Here is a 24099-nt window from a genome sequence, read left to right as displayed (position 1 = left end):
GACATGAAAGAAAGTGTTGCTTGTGCTCTAAACACCATTCAAATAAGATCTGGTTGCAAAAGGGGTGAAGTCAATTAAGTGGCCCTTTAAATTACCTTTTTAATTCACCGACTTGTTCTGTCCTTCTTCCAGCCCTGGGCGTTTTGTGCCGTGCTATTCTGAAGTCCATGGAATGAAGCTGTAGCTCATCTGTCTGTCCACAGCGGCAGTGACGAGGGAGTCAGGGACACACAGCGAACAGTTACGGGAGATGTGGAGAGACATGTTACAGCTGGAGATCAGTGTTTACATGATACATCATGTCTGCTTCTTATATGCATATCCCCCCTGGATATTCACGCACGCACGCACACACACACACACACACACACGCGGAACATATTTACACTTTTCAAAAGAGCTGATATTATTATAGCCTATCCAAGAACCACCGGCGTAGTCAGTTTAGAGCTGGCCCAGTCTAACTTCGAAGAGTGGAGGCGAAAAAATAAAGTGCACCATCTAGTGGACAGATGTCAGAACTGGACTTACGGTATATGTATATCACCCCGTTGGTTATTGTTAGATCAGTGTTATTAGAACAATAACCTTAAATACACCAGCTAAATAACACTCAAACATTCAAAAACTACACTGACTCTATAGACATCATTTGAATAATATAACTCACTAGTCGAGGCAGGAGGATGGAAACATTTATGTATCCAATATATTTTAAAGCCTTACAACCTTTTTTATGAATAAAATGTAATTCGTCCAATCTGTATGGTAGAGTATGTTAATGCAATGTAACTTGTGCGATCAGGCTTGTTGGTTGTATTTTGTCTTCTATTGCAACATTTAGATTTTTTTCAAGGTCATGTCTCAGCTAGACACAGGATCTGACACAAATTGCACTTTGTTTACTTTGTATGATGTTATAAATAAAGGATTTAATTATACATAACATTGACTAGTTAGCTAGCTGCCACTCTTTCATAATTTTCAATGTAGTGTAATTTGCATTAACCCTAGTTGACAATTTGATAGTATTCACATGCACAACAATCTGAATACATTTCACAGAGGACATTTAGGTATTTAATAGACGGATATGCTTCCAAACCAGTGTTGTTTTTGGCAGCAAATTTTGGTTTTAGTCAGTCTTTTGAATAGTTTTCATTTTGTTTTAGTCCCATTTTAGTCACCTGGAATGTGTTAGTGTTAATCTAGTATTAGTCGACTAAATGTCATGGGATTTTAGTCGACTAAATCTACAGTTGATTTAGTCGACTAAAATGTATTTTAGTCCCCCCCCCCCCCCCCCCCTTTATTGTTATAACAATATGACAATGGCAGTGGTGCAAAGCAACATTTACGCAAGAATCGTATTTAAGTGCACTTATGAGGAATCTTTAGCATTTCCAATTATCAATTATCAAGCAAGGACCGCCTTGCAAGGACCTGTTACAGACCTGTTATGGTCATTCAGGGCCAGCAAATAAAAAAAATAACCAAAACAAGAGATATGCAATGTGACGTCATTTGAGGTTCGGGGGGGGCGGGTACCGTCCTAAAGTCGGCTCTTCAGTGCTACTGAAAATTTCTGACGAGCCGAAATCATTTCGGCACTACAGCGCCGAAACAGCGGTAAAATAGGAGTATGAATCGGCCCTTACAGAAATATATACTTGGATGGCATTCATGTGAACACATACAGGTATCTCACCTCCCGCATTATTTAAAAAAACAAAAACAAACAGGCAACTCAAACAAAACCAGCTAAATTGTAATCAAAGGCTTTTGGGTGTATTTGAAGTTAGCCTTCTCTCTCTTCATATACAGTATATGTACAGACTGTTAGCAGTGAGACTGATGTATGCACAGGGTCAGCCAGCATACAGTATATTATGTACAGTCAAGCAACAGTGAATATACAATTTAGGCATTTAGCAGACGCTCTTAATCCAGAGCGATTTACATTAAGCAAGAACAAAAAAAGCATGGGAATACATCACATATATAAAAATGCATTTATCATGAAACATGCGTAAGCTAAGAACGTAACTAGAACATCTATATAATGACTCTATACATATAAACTATATATAATATATGCTATACTATGCTATACATATGTCCTATGAAGTGCTATGACTACATACAATACAATTATTGTGCTGTCTACATGACATGCTACAAGTCTGTTTCAAATGCTATCTAAGCCTAAAAAGTGCTATCTAAGGGGGTAGGGTAAGTGCTATGGGCCATGATGGAGTCTGAAAAGGTGGGTTTTCAGACTACGGCGGAAGATTGGGAGTGATGCTGCAGTTCTGATTGCAACGGGAAGTGCATTCCACAGTTTTGGGGCCAGAAGGGAGAAGAGTTTGGGACGTGTGGAGCGTTGTCCCGGCGTTTTTAGTGAGGGTACTTCCAGCTTTCCTGCGTCGGCTGATCTGAGTGCGCGGGAGGGTTTGTAGGGTTCAATCATGCTTGCAAGATATGGGGGAGCCATACCTTTGGTTGCTTTGAATGCCAGCATCAGAGTTTTGTATTCTGTGCGGGCAGCGACCGGGAGCCAGTGCAGGGAGCGGAGCAGGGGGGAGACACTATAAAGAACTATATACAATCAATTGGCAGTGACACTTTTAACTCATTCTAGGCAAAGTACTTATTTGACTTCTGAAAGTGCCTCCAGGCCAAAGACGTTCTTAACTTCTTTTTAAAGGGGCTTGAATTGATAACATTATAATCATGACTTAAGACAAATCTTACAACTCTCGTTCTAGAAAATAGAACAAATCTATGGTGGCCTGTGCTGAACTATTGCTACTGCCATTTAGCGGTGGATGATGAATGACTTTTAAGACCTTTTTTTACAATTCCAAACTACGCCTCGCACTGTAGTAGTTTGACTATTTTCACAATATTTATCTGTGTAATGACTACAATTCCGAGAGCTTGAGGGTGGGGAGGTCCCCAGTTCAAATATGATTATTTTGGGAGGTCACGGCCTGAAAGGTTTGGGAACCGTTGCTCTAGAATTGCCCTAGTAGTAATCATTATCTTCATAGTTTACATCATCAGGCTAATCTGAAATGCCTTCACCATCTTCATCCTCATCTTCATCCTCATCTTCATCTTCATCCGATTCACTGGATTCGTCATCTTCATCAGCTAGGTGTAAATCATGTGTCCTCACCCTGACGGACACACACCTGAGCCTGCTCAAGTGTGGGTAGCGCATTGTCGAGCCCACGGTTTCCCACGTGCCCGTCTCTTCACAGTAGCACTCAATGTCATCGACGGTCCTACAGGAAGAGAGACAGACGGCCATGAGAGAAACGTCTGGTGTGGAAAATAATTCAAAGCACTCAGAAATAAAAGCAAATTTATTTTCTTCATTGTTCCATTTGCATCAGGATGAGATGACAGGATATGCAGCCTTCATCAGTGTGGTGTGATTAGAGGATGGGACGACATGAGAAATTACATAAATAATAAAACAAATTGTGATTAACGATATCGCCATAATCAAAATATACGTAAAAGTTAAAATGCCACTTTTGTTAACCCTTTTGAACCCCAAAATAGCCGATCTAATAAAATAGTTAACTATAGAGGGTTTACTTTTAAGTGGTACTAAATTTGCAGCTCAACAAAAGCTAATTCATCGTAGTGTCTGACGGAGGACAATTTCACCATAAATTAAAATCTCCGAGATACGATTATTGCGAGCGTTTTTCTTATCACGATAAACGCTAATAAAGATTATCGTCCCATCCCCAGGTGTGATAAGATAAGACAAGACAAGACAAGACAAGACAAGAGCTTCATTGATGCTGCGAGGGAAATTCAGTCACAAAGGACACTACATCAGTTAAAACATTACATTTCGGGTCGCCCGGTGGCCTAGTGGTCCAGGAGCATGCCACATATAGGCTCTGGCCTGACAGTGTGTCGCGTGTTCGAGTCCCGTTCATGACGACCTTTGCTGCATGTCTCTCCCCTTCTCTCTCTCCCTCTTTCCTGTCAATCTTCACTTGAAACTATCAATAAAGGCAGAAAAGCCTAAATCAAATCTGAAAAACAAAACAAAAAAACATTCTGTCTTACCCGTCGCCCCGCCCTCCTACAACGTAGATCTTTCCATTCACTGCAACCGCGCTATGCGAGTGGCGTCCCACAAGCATGGGGGCACACAGGGTCCACTGGTTGTTCTGGGGGTTGTAGCACTGCGTCGTATTTATACCGATCTCACTGCCATAATCAGAATCAAAATACACACCACGGTCACCACCTATAGAAAAAAACAAGAATTAACAGGATAGTGAGTGTCGGTGTCGGTGTGTTATGTTATGAGCCCAAACTACGGTGAAGTTTAACCGAGTCTATTATGGAACTAAGAACAGTGGTGGTTAGGGGTGTCACGGTTGCAGTTAGCCCGCGTTTTGCTTCGTACCTCGGTACGGGGGCCGACGGTTTCGGTTCGGTTTCGATACAGTAAAACAAATAATAATCCAGTATTTTCTGAAAAAAGATCACTCCTGTGTGAAGTGGTGCAACTCAGTGTGGGCGTCCCCGGGGGGTCCCCGAAACTTCCAGACCCACAGGAACGTACCCAGGGTGCCGGCCCGGTTCCGGCAAGCCGCCCCGTGTCCGAAACGGTCGAGAAATGACAGAGTTACCGTGTGGGGGTCCCCGGGGGTCGCCAGGGGGATCCCGGAACATCCAGACCACCAGGAACACGCCCAGGGGGGTGGGCGGTTCCGGCGAGCCGCCCTGTGTCCAAAACGGTTGAGAAATGACAGAGTTACTGACGCGTGGGGGTCCCTCTACTGTACTGTACTGTACTGTCACACCCAAAATCATCATATATACAGTTAATGTGTGTATGTGTGTTAGGCAGTGACACTGCCTAACACATGAGAAATGACAGAGTTACCGTGTGCTGGTCCCTCTACTGTACCCTCTACTGTACTGTACTGTCACTGTACTGTACTGGCACACCCAAAATCATCATATATACAGTTAAAATGTGCGTGTGTGTGTGTTAGGTTGCGCACAGGTGGTGAAAAACAATCATGCTGTTTTCGTGCTCATACCCAGCCAGCCAGGCAGGCACCCACCCATACACATAACTCCGTAAGGGAGTGGTTGCACCACTCAAAAAAAGAAAACTTATATATAAACTATTTTTGTGCCTCATCATTATTATACTCAAGGGGGACAAAATGCACCCTATGCACTCACACGTGCAGGAGCAGACAGTCACTCGCGGGGGCAGGGTTTTCTGCACCAGCATAGGCTCAGAGAGTCAGGCACGCGCACGCGCAGTGCACGGTAAATTCATTCTCCGCAAATGTAAGAAATTAATTAATTAATTTAACCTATAGCTGCCTTTGTAACCTCATATAGACGCTTAGCTCCGAGAAGAGGTTATGTACCCTGCACGGGTAGAAATGGGGTTGAGCCTTCCACAAAGAGTGGCAAAAACCCTTTACGCAAAAAGTAAAAGGTATCAGAAACCGAGATACAGTTGTCAGCCAGTATACCATGTTTCCCGATGCAATCTTACGGAAGCAGTACTGCGCAAGTGTGCATGCGGACAGGGGTTGACTGGACTACATCGTTATTTAACCCATTTTGGGCGGGAACCGGACCCCTTTTGGTGTTTCAAACATTATGTTATAATTTAGCTATTGAAAAATAGCAGATCTACAAGCTCGTAGCGCGCCACCGAGTGGCGCGCTACGAGCTTGTAGGTCTGCTATTTTTGAAAAATCGTTAAAATGTGGCGCAAATCATTGAATATTTATTTCAGAGCGAACATTTTTAACTAAAATATTTGCTTCTGGGGGGTGCCTTATACTACATATTTTCAGATGGGGGTCCGTGGCCCAATAGAGAGAATTCTGGGAGTCCTTGACATGAAAAAGGTTGAGCACCACATACCTTTACATTTTGGAAACGATACTGCGAAAAGGGTTTTCGCCACTGTTTGTGGACGGCTCAACCCCAATTCACCCTTTGTCAGCCTTCTGATTGGTCCCTGACTGACTAACCGAAAAACTAGAATTCTCAACAGGCCCGAAAATGAAGGCCCGGCCCTACCTGGGCCCTCATCAAACCCTGTACACTCAAGACACTGGCCACCGCTGCCACCCTTAGATCTCCATATATGGAGCTGACCTGTTCTGACATTCCATATGTTGATCTGACCTCATCACATCTCACCTCATCTAACCCTGTACACTCAAGACACACTCCATATATGGCCAGTGCACTTCTCGCCCTCAGGCATCTTACTGATTGACCCAAAGGGCAACCAGACTATAGTTATTGTGACACTTTTTTCTTATTTCTTATTTCCGGTATATTTCTGTACTTTCTCTCCAGTAAAGAAAAAGTGTTCCTATATTCTGGTATTGTTATTTTTACTCAAGTAAAGTACTTCCTCCACCACTGACTAAGAGTCTATATTCTGGGCGGGAACCCCTTTTGCGGTTCTGTACAGTATGTACAGTATTACAAAAGATTTATGATACCTGTAACATAGTTCTTTAACGGCCTGGGCCGTGGCTCAGCGGTCCAGGCACCTTGGCTGGTAACCCAGTCTGGCAGTGTGCCGCGGGTTCGACTCCCTATCCCGGCGGCCTTTACTGCATGTCACCCCCCCCCCCCCCCCCCCCATCTCTCTCCCCATCTCTCTCCCAGAGGGACAGACAGTCAGCCTACGGTCTGTCCCTCCATAAAAATAAAATAAAAAATCATTAAGTTCTTTAAGAAGAGGTATGATACCTGTAACATAGTTCTTTAAGAAGATGTATGATACTGACATGGTTTTTAGTTTACCATATGGACATAATTATGCAAGCTTGGTGTTCAAGAGATGTATTGATAATCATGAACAAATTCATACTTCTATCTGTGTGAGAGAGAGGCTGTATAGTTCCAGTCCACATCTGGAATTTATTAAGAACAAGAAAGTCTGGGAATACCACCAACAACCCTAACCCATGCAGCATGGGCTAGGGTGCTTAGCTGGTGCAGCTAAGCAGCGTGATATTGTGTACTAGCCCTTTAGTTAGGCTACAGAGAGTCTGGTAAACACATATTTTGGCTATAGACAGGGAGCGTTGGAGTTACGCAACTTTCCAGAAAGATCGATCACTTATGTAACACAGGATATATAAAGTTGGGACCACTCTGTGGTGAGGAGGAGAGTGGAGGAGAGTGGGAGAGAGAGCGGAGTAGAGAGAGAAGGACGTCACCGAGAACTGTGTGAGAGATGGTAGCTGGACTCTGGGCGTTGGCTCTCTGCTTCTGACTGTCACTGAATAAACTGAAGATGTCAACAACTACTGTGTCTCCCAAATGACTTTCGATAACACTACCTGTAACATAGTTCTTTAAGAAGAGGTATGATACCTGTAACATAGTTCTTTAAGAAGAGGTATGATACCTGTAACGTAGTTCTTTAAGAAGAGGTATGATACCTGTAACATAGTTCTTTAAGAAGAGGTATGATACCTGTAACGTAGATCTTTCCATTCAGAACACAAGCTGCTGAACTATCACGTGGGATCTGCAGAGGAGCGAGTTGTGTCCACACAGATGTTTTAGGGTTGTACTTGGCCACCTGGCCACCTGGCGTGTTGTCGTCATCTGGAGCACCACCTGGAGTCCAGGAGGACATAAACATCCAAACATTATTCAATGTCAACAGAAGAAGCATGGATACATAATAAGTATTTGTACACACACACGTCTCAATATTTGCCATTGACGATGAAAGGAGAAATTAGGCCAAATATGACGTAAATTTAACCAACCAATTACATACATTCTGTTGTTCATGATGATGTATAATGATAAAAGCGCCCCTCACTTCACACGGGTGTGATCTTTTTGTGAACCATTATGCTTGACATACACAAACACTACATGAAAAACACAACCTCATGAAACCCAGCAGGTTGAACCTGCAGGTCCATAAATCTGTTCCATACCAATAAAATAGAGATGTCCATCCAGTGCGACCACGTTACAGCATTTAGACTCGTAATGCGCTGCCACACCGACAGACTCCATCAGCAGCCAGGTGTCTGTGATGGCGTCGTATTTTTCCATTGAGTCTCGACTCTTCTCACTCCCCCGGCCTCCCACTGCAAACACACATCCATCCAGCATCACCAGGCCTGGTGGAACATGTGGGGTTGAGCAGGGGGGAAATAAAAATGAAACTGATTAATTGAGAGCCCACGCTTAACTGCCCAAAATCACTTTCACCTAGAAAATCCATTCACATTTTTTATAATTCAGCTGACTGTGGAGACACATGCTGGAACTTTTTACTTTGAAATGTTTTATAGTTTCTGAGTTATTTAATTTAAACGCCAAATGCATTTTCAATGGCGAAAAAAACAAACTTTGGCACCACGTGTTAAAAAAAAAAAAAAAAAAGTGTTTTGATTTTTCTGATTTTTTTTTAATAAAAATAATAATAAAAAAATAAAAATAAATAAAAACTTTTTTTTTTTTAAGACGTCCACAGACGTCTTGGGCTATGCACGTGCGGTAATACCCATGACGTCCACAGACGTTTTGGGCACAAAATGTGTTTTAAGTGACTGACCTTGGCAGAGGCGTTTCCAGGAATAGGCCTATCTCACAGCATTTCCCCGCCCCCTTTTTACGCCCCCTTTTAGCGATAGTGGTGTTATTTTTTTTTGCGGTCCATAGGCTTCCATGTTAAAAGAGGTATTTTCACAAGCCACAAACTACCGTTTTGTAAAGGTAAGGTTTATTCTCTACTTATTTGAGTTGTTATACCATTGTGTTTTCTTCATATTATTATCGGTCTTTGACATTTTAACATTAGGAAATATACTTAGATTCTCCAGAGAAGAAAAGTGGTAATGCCTAATGTTAAATGACACCACTATCTACCGGAAGTGGGCGTGGAAAGGGGGCTGTGATATAGGCCTATAACATGTTGGGCAGGCAAGCTGTGTTGTTGTCTTTCAATAAAGATAAATAACATAAATGGCATTCGATATTCAGAACATCAATCATCAATCAATCATTGTTAAGTGACTGGTGATAGCTTGTTAATTATTCAATTATGAGGCAATTGTGACTCTGGACATCACAATATCACAAATCCCATTCTGTGTGATGTCAGGAATCTGCGTATCTGAGTATCTCACTGCTGCTCGACCCCACCACTGCACTAATACAGAAACACTTATATAATCAATATACATTTTCTTCCTATTTAACAATAGAAATGGATCCAGAGCAGTAGGATACGTCACACGGGAAATCCGTTCTGCTCACCAGTACACGCTCCAGAGACCACATTACACCTGTCCTTCACAACCTACACTGGCTCCCCGTCAAACAAAGAATTTCACTATAAAATTATAGGTTGCACCAGGCATCAATGGGTTAAAGTGCTTTGGGTATTTAGAAAAGCGCTATATATTTGAGCTATTTTATTATTATTAAAGTGGTTAATTTGAATGTTATACTTTGACAATCTAGGGGGCACGGTGGAGTCGGTAGTGCTGTCGCCTCACAGCTAGAAGGTCCTGGGTTCGATTCCCGCACGGGACGCTGTGGGCGCTGGTGGCGTGTGCGTCATCAGTGCCCATACCCAAGGCGGGGTTGGCGAAAGGGCCCTTATTTGTGGAGTTTGCATGTTTTCCCCGTGTCCCCTAGGGTAGGTACCCTCACAAAAAACATGCAGTAATCCTGGTCACTAAACTGCCTCCCCCTGGCCAGCCAGGGCGCCAGATGGAGGGGAAAGGAACTGGTTGGAATAACGTGTTCCTTCCACACGCTACGTCCAACCAGGGAAACTCCCCCTGTCAGGTGTAAAGGAGCAACCTGGACACTCATGCATGAAGGAGGCATGAGTTCAAGTCCGTTGCTCTCCCCAGGTTGGCGGAGGGTGTGTAGAGCCCAGGATCACAATAGATAATTGACACAGGGGTGAAATATGAGTTACAAAATCGTGGGATAAAAACATATTGAAAAAAAGAAAATACTTTGACAATCTTACTGAAATAATAGCGTGGCTCATTCATGGGAGCCATCCACAACCATTCACAACAGTGAAAATCATAGCGCCACATGTTTCCTGTGTACTGATCCTCATCATCATCATTCTTGTAATCATGAATATAGAATCGGCCTCCGGCCAAATACAGACTGGAACCTATAGTGGAAGAAGAGCAGAATTAAAGTAAGTCATACCTTGATTGTTAAAAGAAATGCTTGTAGCACTTTGAGATTCAGAATAATGTAAAGTGTATTACAAACCCCAATTCCAATGACGTTTTGTTGTGTAAAACGTAAATACAAACAGAATACAACGATTTGCAAATCCTCTTCGACCTATATTCAATCGAATACAGTACAAAGACTAGATATTTAATGTTCAAACTGAAAAACATATTTTGAATTTGATGCCTGCAACACGTTCCAGAAAAGCTGGGACAGGAGCAACATAGTACTAGTCGTACTAGTCATGGTCCGTTTTCGATTAGATACAGACAACTACACTTTCGGACAAATATTCTACTGGTTTACAACTTTCTTCTCTGAACTTGTTTAAGAACAAACTGAAGGTTGTTCCGATTGACCAAATCACTTAATTTTCATAGTTTTGTATTCTCTCCTTGTCTCTAGTCATGTCTTAGATTATAAAGTATGTTTGAATCATGTTGTAGATCTACTATATTTTATATACTGCAATCATATCTACTGGAAATTATTTATATATTGTTATAATGTCTTTAATATAGATAGATGCCTCGTATAAGCCCCCAAGGATTCTTGCCTCCTCCTGGCACTTCCCCTTTTTTATTTTCATGCTTTAATGTATTGCTCTATAGTGCTAAAAAAACAAAACAAAAAAAAACCGTCACACCCATGCCTCGTTTGGCCAAAAGTCATGGCACTTGTTTCCACATGTTCCTTGACTGATGGGGAACACATCTGTCACTTTGACCAGTAAGCTCCGCCCTCAGATATTCCACCATTTTGAAAAATGCTTATACCTGATTTTCTGCCTGGATCTTCGAGAGATTTGCGTGAAACGTTCTACACACAATCTATGGACCATTATCTGAAATCCCAGTTGAAGAGAAGTTTGTACGTGAAAACATGAACAGCGAACACACTGTAGTAATCCATAATGGCACCGCCAACTCAGTGTATGAGTCTTCAAGAACCCTACCCCCCACAATACAAAAAATGGCCGCGTCACAATTCCATGGTCTTCTTTTTCTCATGTTTCTATGGCTTATTTGTGCATATTGTTCTTATTGCCTTCTTGCTTGGTCCCACCTTATCACTGCTTGCAGCTATATTTATTATTATTATTATTATTATTAAATAATGCGGATGCGCGAACCCGTCAAGGATCACTAAAGCAGGAAAAATAAAATAAAAAAATCAGCGATCCGGTTTTATATCAATAATAAAGCTTATCTGACGGAACATCGCGCCAGAAGCAGTTGCCGGTTGGATTCCAACTGGCGGAACGTTCCATTTGTTAAAAAGCCAAAAAATCACCAAAAATGCTAAAGTGCAAGATATGATTGATTCCTATGAATGGCAGCTTGTCCAACATGATGGTTGCTAAGCAGCACTGAACAAACGCCATCGTTGGATGGGGCTTAGCGGTCTGTCTATTCAGAGGTAAAACAGTAGGATCCATTATACAGTAGGTCCTAATGATGGTAATCCTCACCTGATGCACACACAGCATACCCGAGTAAGGCCTTGGGCAGCCGTTCAAGAGTCCTCCACTGATTGGTCAGCGGATCAAAGCTCTGAACGTTGCCAGTTTCGTTGGAAGGTATGCCGTTTTGTTTGGTCTCTGCCAGCATCACGATCACTTCAATAAGCAGAGGAGAAGGAGCAGGTGAGACAGAGTAGATTTAAGAGTTGAAGGAGAAACCAGATGTATCTGGTTGAGCTTTCAGTGTGGCTGCCCCAAACTAGCCTGGCTAATAAGCCAGACTCAAATCACACTGTTGTGTGGTATTTGAGTCTGGAGATGCTGTGTATGGATCTTGTTTCCCGGGGGGCGGGTTCAAACATTTTCTCTTTGACCCAATTGGTCAGAGCTACTGTCAGTCAAAGGTCTCAAGCATTCAACGTCACTGTACCAAAGCCCGCCCATACTGCATACCGTGTCCCAATTGGCCACACCAGTTCTCTGGTGTAGGAAATGGGCGTACAATTGAGCCTCTCCAGACCGTAATCCGCCGGCAGGCAATTTCTTTTTGCCAACGGCTGATTCGGTCTGGCTTATTAGCCAGGCTAGCCCCAAACCTCTGGAACTCTCTCCCCAGAGAGGCAGCACAGAATTAGTCACTGAATGAATCCAGGAGACAATTGGTATGCATTTTGACATGTATAAAAGCGCAAAAAAATAAATGAGAAAGAATATTAAATCATGATGCAATAACCATTATGAAGGCTGAAATGCAAACCAGTCATATTTTTTTATTGGCCGATAAGCTTGTTCCAGCATCATCAGGTGCAACATGCATGCATGTGTTCGGCAGGGTACCTGTGGTCATGCCGCTGCGTGGGCGTGCTGTGTTAGAGTATGGCTGCTCCCCCCTGGCCTCAGAGATGAACCTCTGACAGCCCTGCTGTTCTTTCACCACATCCAGACTCTCAACCACAGTGTGGAGGTAGGAGGGACTGATGAGAGGCAGACGGATGTGCTCCAACACCTTAAAGAACACAGAACACTAATTATTTATTAGTCCAACTGGAACATTATATAAGAGCTAGAAAGATGCAAATGCGAGTGTGGTTGCCTATCTCTATAGGAAACCACACCTATTGTAGGCAAAAGTTTGACAGGAGTTTCATTGAGTCGGGTATGTCACCGTATACTGTCCAATCAGGAGAGCGCACAGTGCCTCTGTGGGGGGGTATTTATATGCAAATATCATGACCAATGGCATTGTAAGACTAAACAATAGGACTCAATGATGAAATAAATAATACAATAAATTAAAAATAAATAAATTAAACTCTAAATAAAATAAAATATAAATGTTCCCCAAAAGCATCGTTGGTCCCTGCAGGGTTAAACATTTGTAAACAGCGATGGAATGCAATAACAATAGCTTTCCTATAGGCAACCACACTAATCATGCCAGTACCACATATACAGTAGATGCCAAGCATGTCGTGGAAAGCCACTCTAGAAAATACCTTTCATTTAGAAAACCTCTGACATATTGATAGACAGAGACCTCTGATGGTCTTACAAGGTGAGAGACTAAGAAATGACTGACCTGTTCAAAGCTCTGCTTGCGGGTAGGACACTTGTCTAACCACAGCATGGCAGCCTCAAACACCATGTCCTCCTCTGGAACATTCAGATCGTCACTGGAGAGAACCGCTGTCAGTCTTTCCACGGAGAGAGAGAGGAACGCTTCCTATTGGTAGAAGGAAACAAAAAACAAAAAAACGTGATTAACTGATACATGAAGACACTGTTCCAAAGTTCCCATACTTCACACTGAAGTCACATTTTCTCGTCTTAAATGTTCACTGGTGATAGATGGTTTATTTAGTGAAGTCTGACTGTAGCTTATTAATATGCATATACCGGTATGTAATCACGTGATTGATTGAATGTTTCTATGCAGGTGTGTGGGTCAGTTGTGATGGTGGGAAATTGAGTAATGCTAATAAAACAACCACTGTGATAAGTGTATGATCCTCAACGACTGACCTGCTGGTAGAGGACACTGAAGTGTCCCAGAATTAAATTCAAGCTGCGTTTCTTCAACATTCCACAGGAGTGGTCGTCGGCACTGCAGTAAAACTCCACACAGTTGGTGGTATCCAAGTGACACTTCATGTACTCAAGGCAGGCCTCTCGAACAGACGTGACTTCCAACAAGTCTGATGCTGCTAGCAGGGCCTGGAAAAAATTAACAAAACTAGAATTTCGCCGCCCTTTGGGCGGCTCATCCTAGAGTTACGTAGCAGCCCAATATGGGGAGAAGGAAATTGCGGGAGTTGACAGACTCCACTTCATGTTTCAGCTGTGTGTTTATACCCAGTATTGTGCAGAAACGGATGGGTTATTAATTATTATTATGTGCGCGCGCGCGCACACACACACACACACACACACACACACACACGTGAAAATAAATAATAAGCGGAAGAACGTGGCATTAGACACACGCAAACCCTGGGTAAATAGTAGGTGTACTGCGCGTGCACTAGGCATGCCACGGTATGAGATTTTACAGTACGGTACGGTGCCGGTATTGAAAACCTATACCTCGGTATTCCACGGTATTTATATTAAAAAAAAAAAAAAAAACCTGTAGGCCTACATATCTTATTTTTTATTTTTACCTTTATGATAATTTGAATTTTGTTATTTGTCATGTGACTTGTCATGATTATGAATTGGTTACCCAGGACCGAATGGAAACAAGACTGCAAGGACTTTTTTCAGTGATCCCTTTGGACATGTGTTTGACTGTACCCTATAGTGATTACATTTCTGCCAATAAAGTATTCAATCAATGAATCAATAGCTATTCCCCACTGTATTTCACTGTACTATGGCTCCCCCTAATGGCCGTTTTGTACCCTGCACGCTGGAGCAATCTGCTCCAGGTAGTGCAATCTGCGCATGGTCACAACTGCGTGTCTCTGTGTTGACAGTTCACACTTTTAGTTTAGTACATGTGGAAATATGGAATATACAATTGGATCTGGGTGTCTTTCAGCAACACTAACTCAAAGGTAGGAAGCAACTTTTCAATCTACTGCAGCTGTGTGGTGAAAATAAATGTTTTGCCTTAGTCTGGGAGTGGAGTTGCACTGCATGCGCGCAGCATGCGCCGCCCACCAACGCTGTATTAAAATACCGTAAGCTCGGAAATCTCACGGTATCAACACCGTGGCTGTTCCTGTCGCGGTATTACCAAAATTCGGTAAACCGCGGCATGCCTAGCGTGCACACACACACACACACACACACACACACACACACACACACACACACACACAGTGTACTGTGAAGTTGTGAAGCCGTTGCACTGATGCGAGGTCCAGGTTGTACGGCAGCAGCTGCTTTAGCTGCGTTCAGCCTGGCTAATAAGCCAGACTAATATCACACAGCTGTGTGGCGTTTGCCGTGTGATAGGCGCGTTCACCAAGCGTAGTGTAGTTGTGTGGTGTTTGCCGTGCGATAGGCGAGAGATGTGTGTGTCGGGTTGTTGCCGGCGTGTTGTTGCTGGCGGTGGCCGTCATGGGTCCTTATTAGTGTAGTCTAGTCAACACGACGTGGTGGAGTGTTCGCCTGGCCGGCACAGCAGCCAGAGGGGGAGGGGGCGGAGGTAAGATGAGCTGGTGTAGAGAAGAGGTAGCGATATTGGACATTGAGGGTCGGAAATAACGCGTGTCACTATGAAGGCCGTACCATTGGACTGGCCCCATGAAGTGAACGGAGTTGGCGTAACTCGGCGAAGTGGTGACGATTTTGACGTAGGCTGGTGGTGTTGCGCAAGAATGTGTTATATACCCAGTACCCAGTACAATACCCATAAAAATGGGTATTGTACTGTAAATATGACAGTTGCACGGATGCAAAGTAGTGGTTGATGTCTGGACAGGCATGCTATCGGTGTTGTGCATGGTGAGATGTGTGCAAACGGTGTGGTTTGGTAGGAGAAGGCGGACAAAGGATGGGGTGTTGCGCTGTCTATCAGGGTGGCAGGATGTCTTTATTAAGCACTGATATTATATTATATATGACTGATTATATATATCAGGGGTTCTCAACGTTTTTGGCCGGGGACCCCCGGAAATGCTTTGGCAATGTCTCGGGACCCCCGCCCCGCCCCCTCCCGACCCCCAATATAAATTGACAACAATACAATAACCTTAAACCATTTTGGGCGGGAACCCCTTTTGGTGTTTTAAGCATTGTTATAATTTAGCTATTGAAAAATAGCAGATCTACAAGCTCATAGCGCGCCACCGAGTGGCGCGCTACGAGCTTGTAGGTCTGCTATTTTTGAAAAATCGTAAAAAAAATCTTTTTTTTTTTTTTTTTGAAAATAATTTGGGGACCCCCTAAAATTATTTGGCGACCCCCCGAGGGGTCGCGACCCACGGGTTGAGAACCCCTGATATATATGACAAATTTAGACAATGAATAAGGTTTATACAGTACCTGTACATTATCAGCAGAGATGGACACCTTAGAAGTGTAGGCATAGTTCACCAGCAAACCAATCATCTGAGGTTCGAGTCCACTGATGGTCACTCTGTCCTGTGTGGACTCCCTCATACCAGATATAAACGTGGCCTGTTCACAGTGAAAAGATGAATGGTTGGCTTGGAGTGTCCGTAGTTTCTTTCTCATTTACATTGTTAATTGATTAATTAATTTGGTGTAGATGATAAATTGAGTCATGTGAAAGCGAAGGCAGACTTGAAATGTCTTGCCTTAACACCAGCAGGTCAATAAAAGTGTGTATTTACCTCAAAGTAAGGGCTGAAGGAGGCCAGTACAGCACGATGGCAGGGGACCTCCTGTCCCTCACAGCACAGAATCACATCACACAAGACACTGTTGAGACGCAGCCTGTTGAGACCCTTGAACACCTTTTTGGGATGCTGGGGGTCCACAAACACCTCAGCATCCGGGGAGGATAGAGGTACACTGGTTCCGTCCCCCTGAAGTGCAACGACAACAACATCCAGAGGGACATTTAAATGCATACAAATAAACTACTATTCATCTGTGAGTCATGTTGCTGATCTGGTAAATGATGCTTGGAAACAGTCACTCACACGGTCAGTGTCCTCTCTCATCCACTTGGCAGACTGTGGGGATTCTCTCTGGCGGGCAGCATCCAGGATGTTGTCAGCCATGGCTGAGGGGAGGTTAGTGGTGGAGAGAGAACACACAACATTACTGTTACATGTGCTTACACAGTGAAATGCTCAGTGTTCATTTAACTCAGAGAGGGTGTAGCGATGCCACACAAGTTATGAAGAATTTATTTGAATATCAACATTTAAAAGTGCATGTTGTATTATTTAATATTTCTAATTAACGCCATCTGTCAAGGGTAAGGTCCTATATATTCTGTGCTGTCTACGTTGTGATTTTGTTATTATTTGGGGGGTTTAAAAGACTATGTTTAGGATTTGATATAATTTGAGTGACACGGGTCTGGAGTTGGACGGACGCCCATAAAGTAGGCGGAGGTTACCGGCCTGACGGGAGAGACAAACAAACAAACAGGGAGCCTACGAGGGACCTGGATACGTTTTCTCTTTAATACCTCGTTAGACAAAGCTATAGCTACAAGAACGATTGCGCTCACGGTTCGAGGAGGCTCGAGACATTCTTCAGCAACTGGTGAGATCGTTCGTCTTTTATTTATTTATTTTGCCGTCCCGCGAGGATCCGAGGTTTAGTTCTTCCTCTTCTTTTGGAGTGCATTCAGCTGGATTACGTTCGCTACGGGGATGGATTAAGTTTCGTTCATCTACTTTGCTTGGAGGGAGTTTTATGTTGGGGAGGGAACTCTGGAGAAACAGACTCTGTCACTTTGTTTGGAAACAACCACGGAACTATACTAAACAAAGCCGTGCGTGCGTGAGACACGGACACTCATTTCGGACCATTCATTCATTTCATTCAACTCGCTGTTTAATCTGTCTGTATAACTGTATTTTGACACTTTGTGTTGACTAGATAAAAGGTTAACGTGAGCTTTGTTTCTGACTGTGTTTTTTGCATGTAGGCTGTTTTCATTGCATTCCACTTTATCAATTGTGTCCTAAAAGGAGATCATTCACAACCCGTGATTTAAATAATTAGTAGCAGTGATAGAAATATCTGACCGTTACAAGGGTTCTAATTCAACTCAGGCTGAGCATTAGTGATATTAGGTTGTTAAAGTGGTACTCGGGTATTGGAGTTACTCTCTCACCCCGTTTAAAATTTACATCTTCATGTTAGGGGTGGGTGATATGAAAAGATAAAATATGATATTTTTTCAATCTACGATACATGATATCATCACAATATTCTTTCAGGGTTATTGTTCAAGTTACTTAACAGTACAACCACCTACAAGGTCACAAACACTATAAGAAAAAAGGAGTAACAGAACATTATACCAAAATACATGACATGTTACACTCTCACAGTGACAGACTTGTAAGGGTCCATTTGGTTACATGTGTTACACTCTCACAGTGACAGACCTGTAAGGGTCCATTTGGTTACCCACAGGAATGTGCCCAGGGGGACGACCCGGTTCTGGCGAGCCGCCCCACGTCCGAAACAGTTGAGAAATGACAGAGTTACGTGTTTCCCCGTTTCTCTCCATTGACTTTCAATGTGTGTGTGTGCGTGCACGTGTGTGCATGTGCGTGCATCCGTGTGTGCGTGTGTGAGAGGTGGTCAACTTGACCTTGAATCATTAACAAAGTATCATTTTCACCTGGGCTACTATGCAAATGAAAACACTATAGAGCGTCGCAGTCCCGCCCCCTACCATGGACCAGGAAATTCCTAATGCATTTTTCCCATAGACATTTCATAAAGTATTTATTTAAAGACGGTTACGCCGCGGACAAAGCCAACTCGAGTCGTGACAACACAAACAATATTTTGGACCAAACAAATAATTACAAAGAAGAAAAACAACAAAAAAAGTGCAGTTTTTTTCTTCTTTCTAATTATTTTTTCGGCCCCAAAAATTGTGTTTGTTGTCATGATTTGTCACGACTCGAGTAAACGTAAACGTCTTTAAATAAATACTTTCTGAAATGTCTATGAGGAAAATGAACGGAGAATCATTTCCTGGTCCATGGTAGGGGGCGGGACTGCGACGCTCTATTGAAAGTTAAAAGCAAAAAGTAAAAGTCGAATGCGATTTTTGTTTTCGCCGTGAGTGACCCGAGACATTGAGGTACGCCGTGTGCGATCGTGGTATTGGTACGATAAAAAACGTGGTTATAAGAGCGAGTTAAGAATTGTGTTTGTGATGAAAAAATTGCTGACTCATTCAGGCAGTTAACATGGAGTTTTATGACACATTATGATGGTACACCTGTCGCTTTCAGGACTGTAGTTCACGTACTGTATGTATCTGGGCTATGGTTGTGACATTGGGTGAAAGAGGACGAGTGTGGCTACAAAATCACCGAAACCCATGCGTGTAAAGTGAATATTTTGGCCGTGAGGACGATTTGTTCTGAGAATTTCGGTATATTTCACAGTGGCTTCTCACTCTGACCCGGTCTCTCTCTGGGCGTGCGACACTCTGAGTCGAGATTATTGCTCAGACCACACACACTTTGAACTGCGATAGTGGGCAAACCGTGCAACGTATTCGAATTCCGTCTGAACCACGACAAAGTCGATGGCCTCGTGTGCTGTTTGATGTTTAAATCGTGTTTCTACGTAACAGTATGCCAGAGTAATGTGGCTCCAAAGTAACGTGTCGTTTTCTGTTTTTCCACGCGTTTCTCCATTGACTTTGAATGGGCATTTTTAGCGTCGTTTATTGCGAATTACGTTGGCACGTGAATCGGAAAGAAAAGCACAAGCACACCATTCCCGGCCGAGCCGCACGTTTTGATGTATATATTGCGGGGCTTTGGCAAACCGTGCGGCAGGCCATAGACATCAAAGTTTCGCGTATTGATAAGGATTATTACGACTAGAAATAATTTGCATAAGTTTTTGCATAATTTGTGTGCAAAAAAATTTGTAATGTAGCTGTCTTGTCGTCCATCAAAAAAAAAATCGAAATGGGTTAAGACTCACCCGTGGGGTCTGCAGGGTAGCCGCCGGGCTGCATGGGCCCCTGCTGGTAAGGCATCTGGGGGTAAGGCCCCGGCTGGAAGCCCATGACCGGCTGCCCGTAGCCCGGCTGCCCGTAGGCGGGCGCCGGCGGCTGCTCGTAGGGTGGCGCGGTCGGCTGGCCGAAGGCGGTGGCCGAGGGGTACGCCCCCCCGGGGCCCGGGCCGTAGTTGGGAGGGGGCATGGCGAAGCCCGGCTGCGGAGGCCCGTACATGTTGTTGTGGAGTGGGTTGTAATCTCCCATGAACGGGAAGCCGCTCTTGTCCGTCGACATGGTGGTGGTGGCGCTGGCCGGCTCACTGCTCACTCCTACAGAACAGAGACATGTGGATATTTACACACCAGGGGTGGGCAACTTTGACAATGGAGAGGGCCACCATATTACCACACTCACTCCAGAGGGCCACTATAGTTCCACACTCACTCCAGAGGGCCACCATATTTCCACACTCACTCCAGAGGGCCACCATATTTCCACACTCACTCCAGAGGGCCACCATATTTCCACACTCACTTCAGAGGGCCACCATAGTTCCACACTCACTCCAGGGGGCCACCATATTTCCACTCTCACTCCAGAGGGCCGCCCTATATTTCCACACTCACTCCAAAGGGCCACTATATTTCCACAATCACTCCAGAGGGCCACCATATTTCCACACTCACTCCAGAGGGCCACCATATTTCCACACTCACTCCGGAGGGCCACCATAGTTCCACACTCACTCCAGAGGGCCACTATAGTTCCACACTCACTCCGGAGGGCCACTATAGTTCCACACTCACTCCAGAGGGCCACTATAGTTCCACAATCTCTCCAGAGGGCCACCATATTTCCACACTCACTCCAGAGGGCCACTATAGTTCCACACTCACTCCAGAGGGCCACTATAGTTCCACACTCACTCCAGAGGGCCACTATAGTTCCACACTCACTCCAGAGGGCCGCCATATTTCCACACTCACTCCAAAGGGCCACTATATTTCCACAATCACTCCAGAGGGCCACCATATTTCCACACTCACTCCAGAGGGCCACTATAGTTCCACACTCACTCCGGAGGGCCACTATAGTTCCTACAAGCTTACAGCACGTCGCAGTGCGACGTGCTGTAAGCTTGTAGGTAGCCTATTTTTGGTGCAAGACATGACAGGCTTCCATAGAAGGAGACTAGTTGCCTAGTTTAACTACCTATTGTGTAAAAAAATATATATATTTGTACATTTAAAAACTGTGTACATTGGTGACTATAACTATAATCTACCTGATCTTGAGGCCTACAAAATCGGGAAAAAAATCAAAAAATAAACTTTTTTTAGTCAACTAGTACCTACTACCAACAAGGTCGACTAGTGGATTTCCTAGTCGACTAGTCGAAGTTGCTTAATGCCCTACCATGAGCACACAGCGATGGAACAGACACTTCATTGTCTCCACCAGGCCGAAGGCATGGGGAGAGAGTATGTTTTGCACTCCGTCCGTCCGTGTGTCCGTCTGTGAACAGCTAATCTCCGGCACCGTTAACCCGGTCGATGCCAAATTTTGCACACACACTCCCTGGATGCCAACGATGAACCTCTGCCCCAACATTTCGAGAACGGCCGGTTATAGCGCCACCGGGAGGCAGCTTTGTGCAAAACAAGTTTTTGGACAGTACACCTACAGATTTTGTCCAAACATCACGCAAATTGGTACACAGTCTCTCTAGAGCCATTCAACGAAGCGGGTCTTTCAGATTTCTCAGACTCCATCCTGATTGGATAAGATTGGCTTCCAAAGTTCGCTTTGCTCAGTTTCAAACAAAATGTTGCAAATCATGAACACATCGTGTGATTTCCGTGAAATTGTGCCACATGAACATTTTCAACTCAGCCTCATGGTGGCGCTATAACTGGCCGAAAAGTGTTTTTCCCTCTAACTGCACGGATCTGTGGATAACTTTGTATGCCAACACCCTAGAGGCCAAGGAAAAACCTTTGCCTGGAATTTTTCACATCTGCTCTTTATAGCGCCACCAGGAGGCCGACATATGTAAAATACATTTTCTAATATTAATCCTTCAGATTTTATCCAAATTTCACTCAAATCGGTACACATGCTCTTCATAGTCATGTGATCAAGACAGGTTTGTTTGATTTCTCATAATCCACCCTCATTGGCTACGATTGGCTTCTAAACTTTTCAGGAGTAGCCCGCTTTGTACCCGTTTTGTACAAATAATAATAATAATATCTGGGACTTCTATAGCGTTTTTCTAATACCCAAAGACGCTTTACATGTGTGGGGGCCGGGGGGGGGGGGGGGGGGGGGGACAAGAGAAGAGGACAACTTTATTAGAAGAAAGAAAATAAGAATAAACCAGTAAAACATTACATGTAACAAGTTAAAAACACATCAGCTGGGGAATGCTAGTCTGAACAGGTGGGTTTTTAGTGCGGTTTTGAAGGTGGGGAGTGAGGGGGCATCCCGGATCTGTTTGGGGAGGGCGTTCCAGAGGGTAGGGGCGGCCACAGAGAAGGCCCTGTCACCCCAGGTTTTGAGCCTGATCTTCTTGGGGACCACAAGGAGGCCGGCATCGCTGGACCTAGCCGCAATTTGCAACTCTAGATTTTTTTATAATGGGATGAAACTAGAGTTGCAATACCCTCCATTGACTCCCCACTCATCATTTTGCGTTTGCGATCTGCTTGTCTTAAACGACGTTAAACTCACCAACATTGCAGCTGTAGTCCAAGCTTGAATTATTCTCTTTCAATCTGCAAAGCTTGTTTTTCATAAAAATCCCCCGTAGACATGTTATGAGCTACTTTCTGTCAAGAAGAAGAAATGTTGGAGTTTGGAAGCGCTCGTTTGTATTAAGGGGTCGCGCTGCTGCCTCCTGCATTATGTGCAAATGCGAAACAGATGCATGCAGGGACGTTCAGTGACTTACGACGAGCGCTTCCAAACACCAGCACTTAGAAAAATAATCACTTGCACAGAATTTCTTGACAGAAAGTAGCTCATAACATGTCTACGGGGGATTTTTATGAAAAACAAGCTTTGCAGATTGAAAGAGAATAATTCAAGCTTGGACTACAGCTGCAATGTTGGTGAGTTTAACGTCGTTTACGACAAGCAGATCGCAAACGCAAAATGATGAGTGGGGAGTCAATGGAGGGTATTGCAACTCTAGATTCATCCCATTATAAAAAAATCTAGAGTTGCAAATTGCGGCTACGCTGGACCTGAGGGAGCGGGATGGTGCGTGGGCGGAGAGGTACTAGTAAAGTAGTGGTATTATCTAATCATGATCTAAGCACTAGCAGCATTAATGATCTAATAATGAATGAGGAGGAATGGATTCAAACAGACGTTGAGTGTTGGGTTTAATATAGCCCTGGCCCAGTTGCCAGCGGGTGCCAACTTCACGGACAAAGCAAAGCAAAGCAAAGTTACTATATTTACCCAGGGTATCTGGGCTAAGCTCAAGAACTTGTTTCCAGCCAGGCCCTGCTCATAGAACATTTCATGGTAGTGGTTCAATGCCTTGCTCAAGGGCACTTCAGCGGTGGTATTTTAACGTGTCGGACCGCTGATTCGAACTGGCGACCTTCCGGTATCAAGACCGCTCCGCAATCCGTTCGGCCACCTGTCTGAGACTCGCTGTAAGCACTGGACCAGGGCTAGGTTTAATATTAGCCCCTCTCGGAACCCCCCGGTTTAGCTCTTGTCTTTCGCTGACAAGAGCTAAAACGGGGGTCCCAAGAGGGGCTAGGTTTAATATATCAAATATGTGTCATCGTTCCATCTTTCCACATCACGCATCTCATTCTCAATGCCTCCTGGCAAAAACACAACACACTGCTTCTTCCACATAGGCTATTTAGTTTAGTTGTTACACCAATTTTTATATCAGCCTCAATCCAACGTCTGCCTGTAAACAAGCTCTCACAACAACAGCATATGATACAAACATAACGTCAACAACAATAACGCCAAACTCATGAACAAAACTAAAAACACAACTCAAATAAACATACCTCGTTGTTCTGCCTACAAATCCAAAGTCGAACCAAGTGCTCCACAACAGATGGACACAAACAGCAAAGGAATTATTCCGTCAAACAATGCAATTTTCACTTTTACACGTTTTAAACCTTAACAGGATAACTTTTACTCCTGCATTGCCTGGGTGTGTCCTCCTGGCTACAACAACACAGGCCCACAGCTTAGC

The 24099-nt window shown here is 43.9% G+C and overlaps 1 protein-coding gene across 2 annotated transcripts; it reads right to left on the bottom strand.

Annotated features, from left to right (window-relative positions):
* Positions 1-2261: 2261 nt before the first annotated feature.
* On the bottom strand, positions 2262-24060 carry LOC306919547 (kelch-like protein 24). Of its 2 annotated transcripts, XM_079532311.1 has the most exons (14): positions 23906-24060; positions 19847-20191; positions 16849-16931; positions 16537-16731; positions 16226-16360; positions 13757-13948; positions 13314-13457; positions 12572-12740; positions 11744-11890; positions 10049-10204; positions 7992-8180; positions 7513-7659; positions 4096-4279; positions 2262-3290 (listed from the first exon to the last, which is right to left on the bottom strand). In XM_079532311.1, exons 2-14 carry the CDS (start codon positions 20154-20156, stop codon positions 3068-3070), a joined length of 2274 nt encoding a protein of 757 aa, XP_079388437.1. In that variant the 5' UTR covers positions 20157-20191; positions 23906-24060; the 3' UTR covers positions 2262-3067. The 2 variants fall into 2 exon arrangements, with proteins under 2 accessions (XP_079388437.1, XP_079388438.1); XM_079532312.1 differs by lacking the exon at positions 19847-20191 and having other exon boundaries at positions 2264-3290.
* Between the last annotated feature and the right edge of the window lie 39 nt (positions 24061-24099).

The sequence above is a fragment of the Electrona antarctica genome, assembly GCF_951216825.1.
Source record: "Electrona antarctica genome assembly, contig: scaffold_26, whole genome shotgun sequence".
NCBI classification, from domain to species: domain Eukaryota; kingdom Metazoa; phylum Chordata; class Actinopteri; order Myctophiformes; family Myctophidae; genus Electrona; species Electrona antarctica.
The sequence above is the reverse complement of the archived record's forward strand: the minus strand, read 5'-3'. Positions and strand labels throughout refer to the sequence as shown.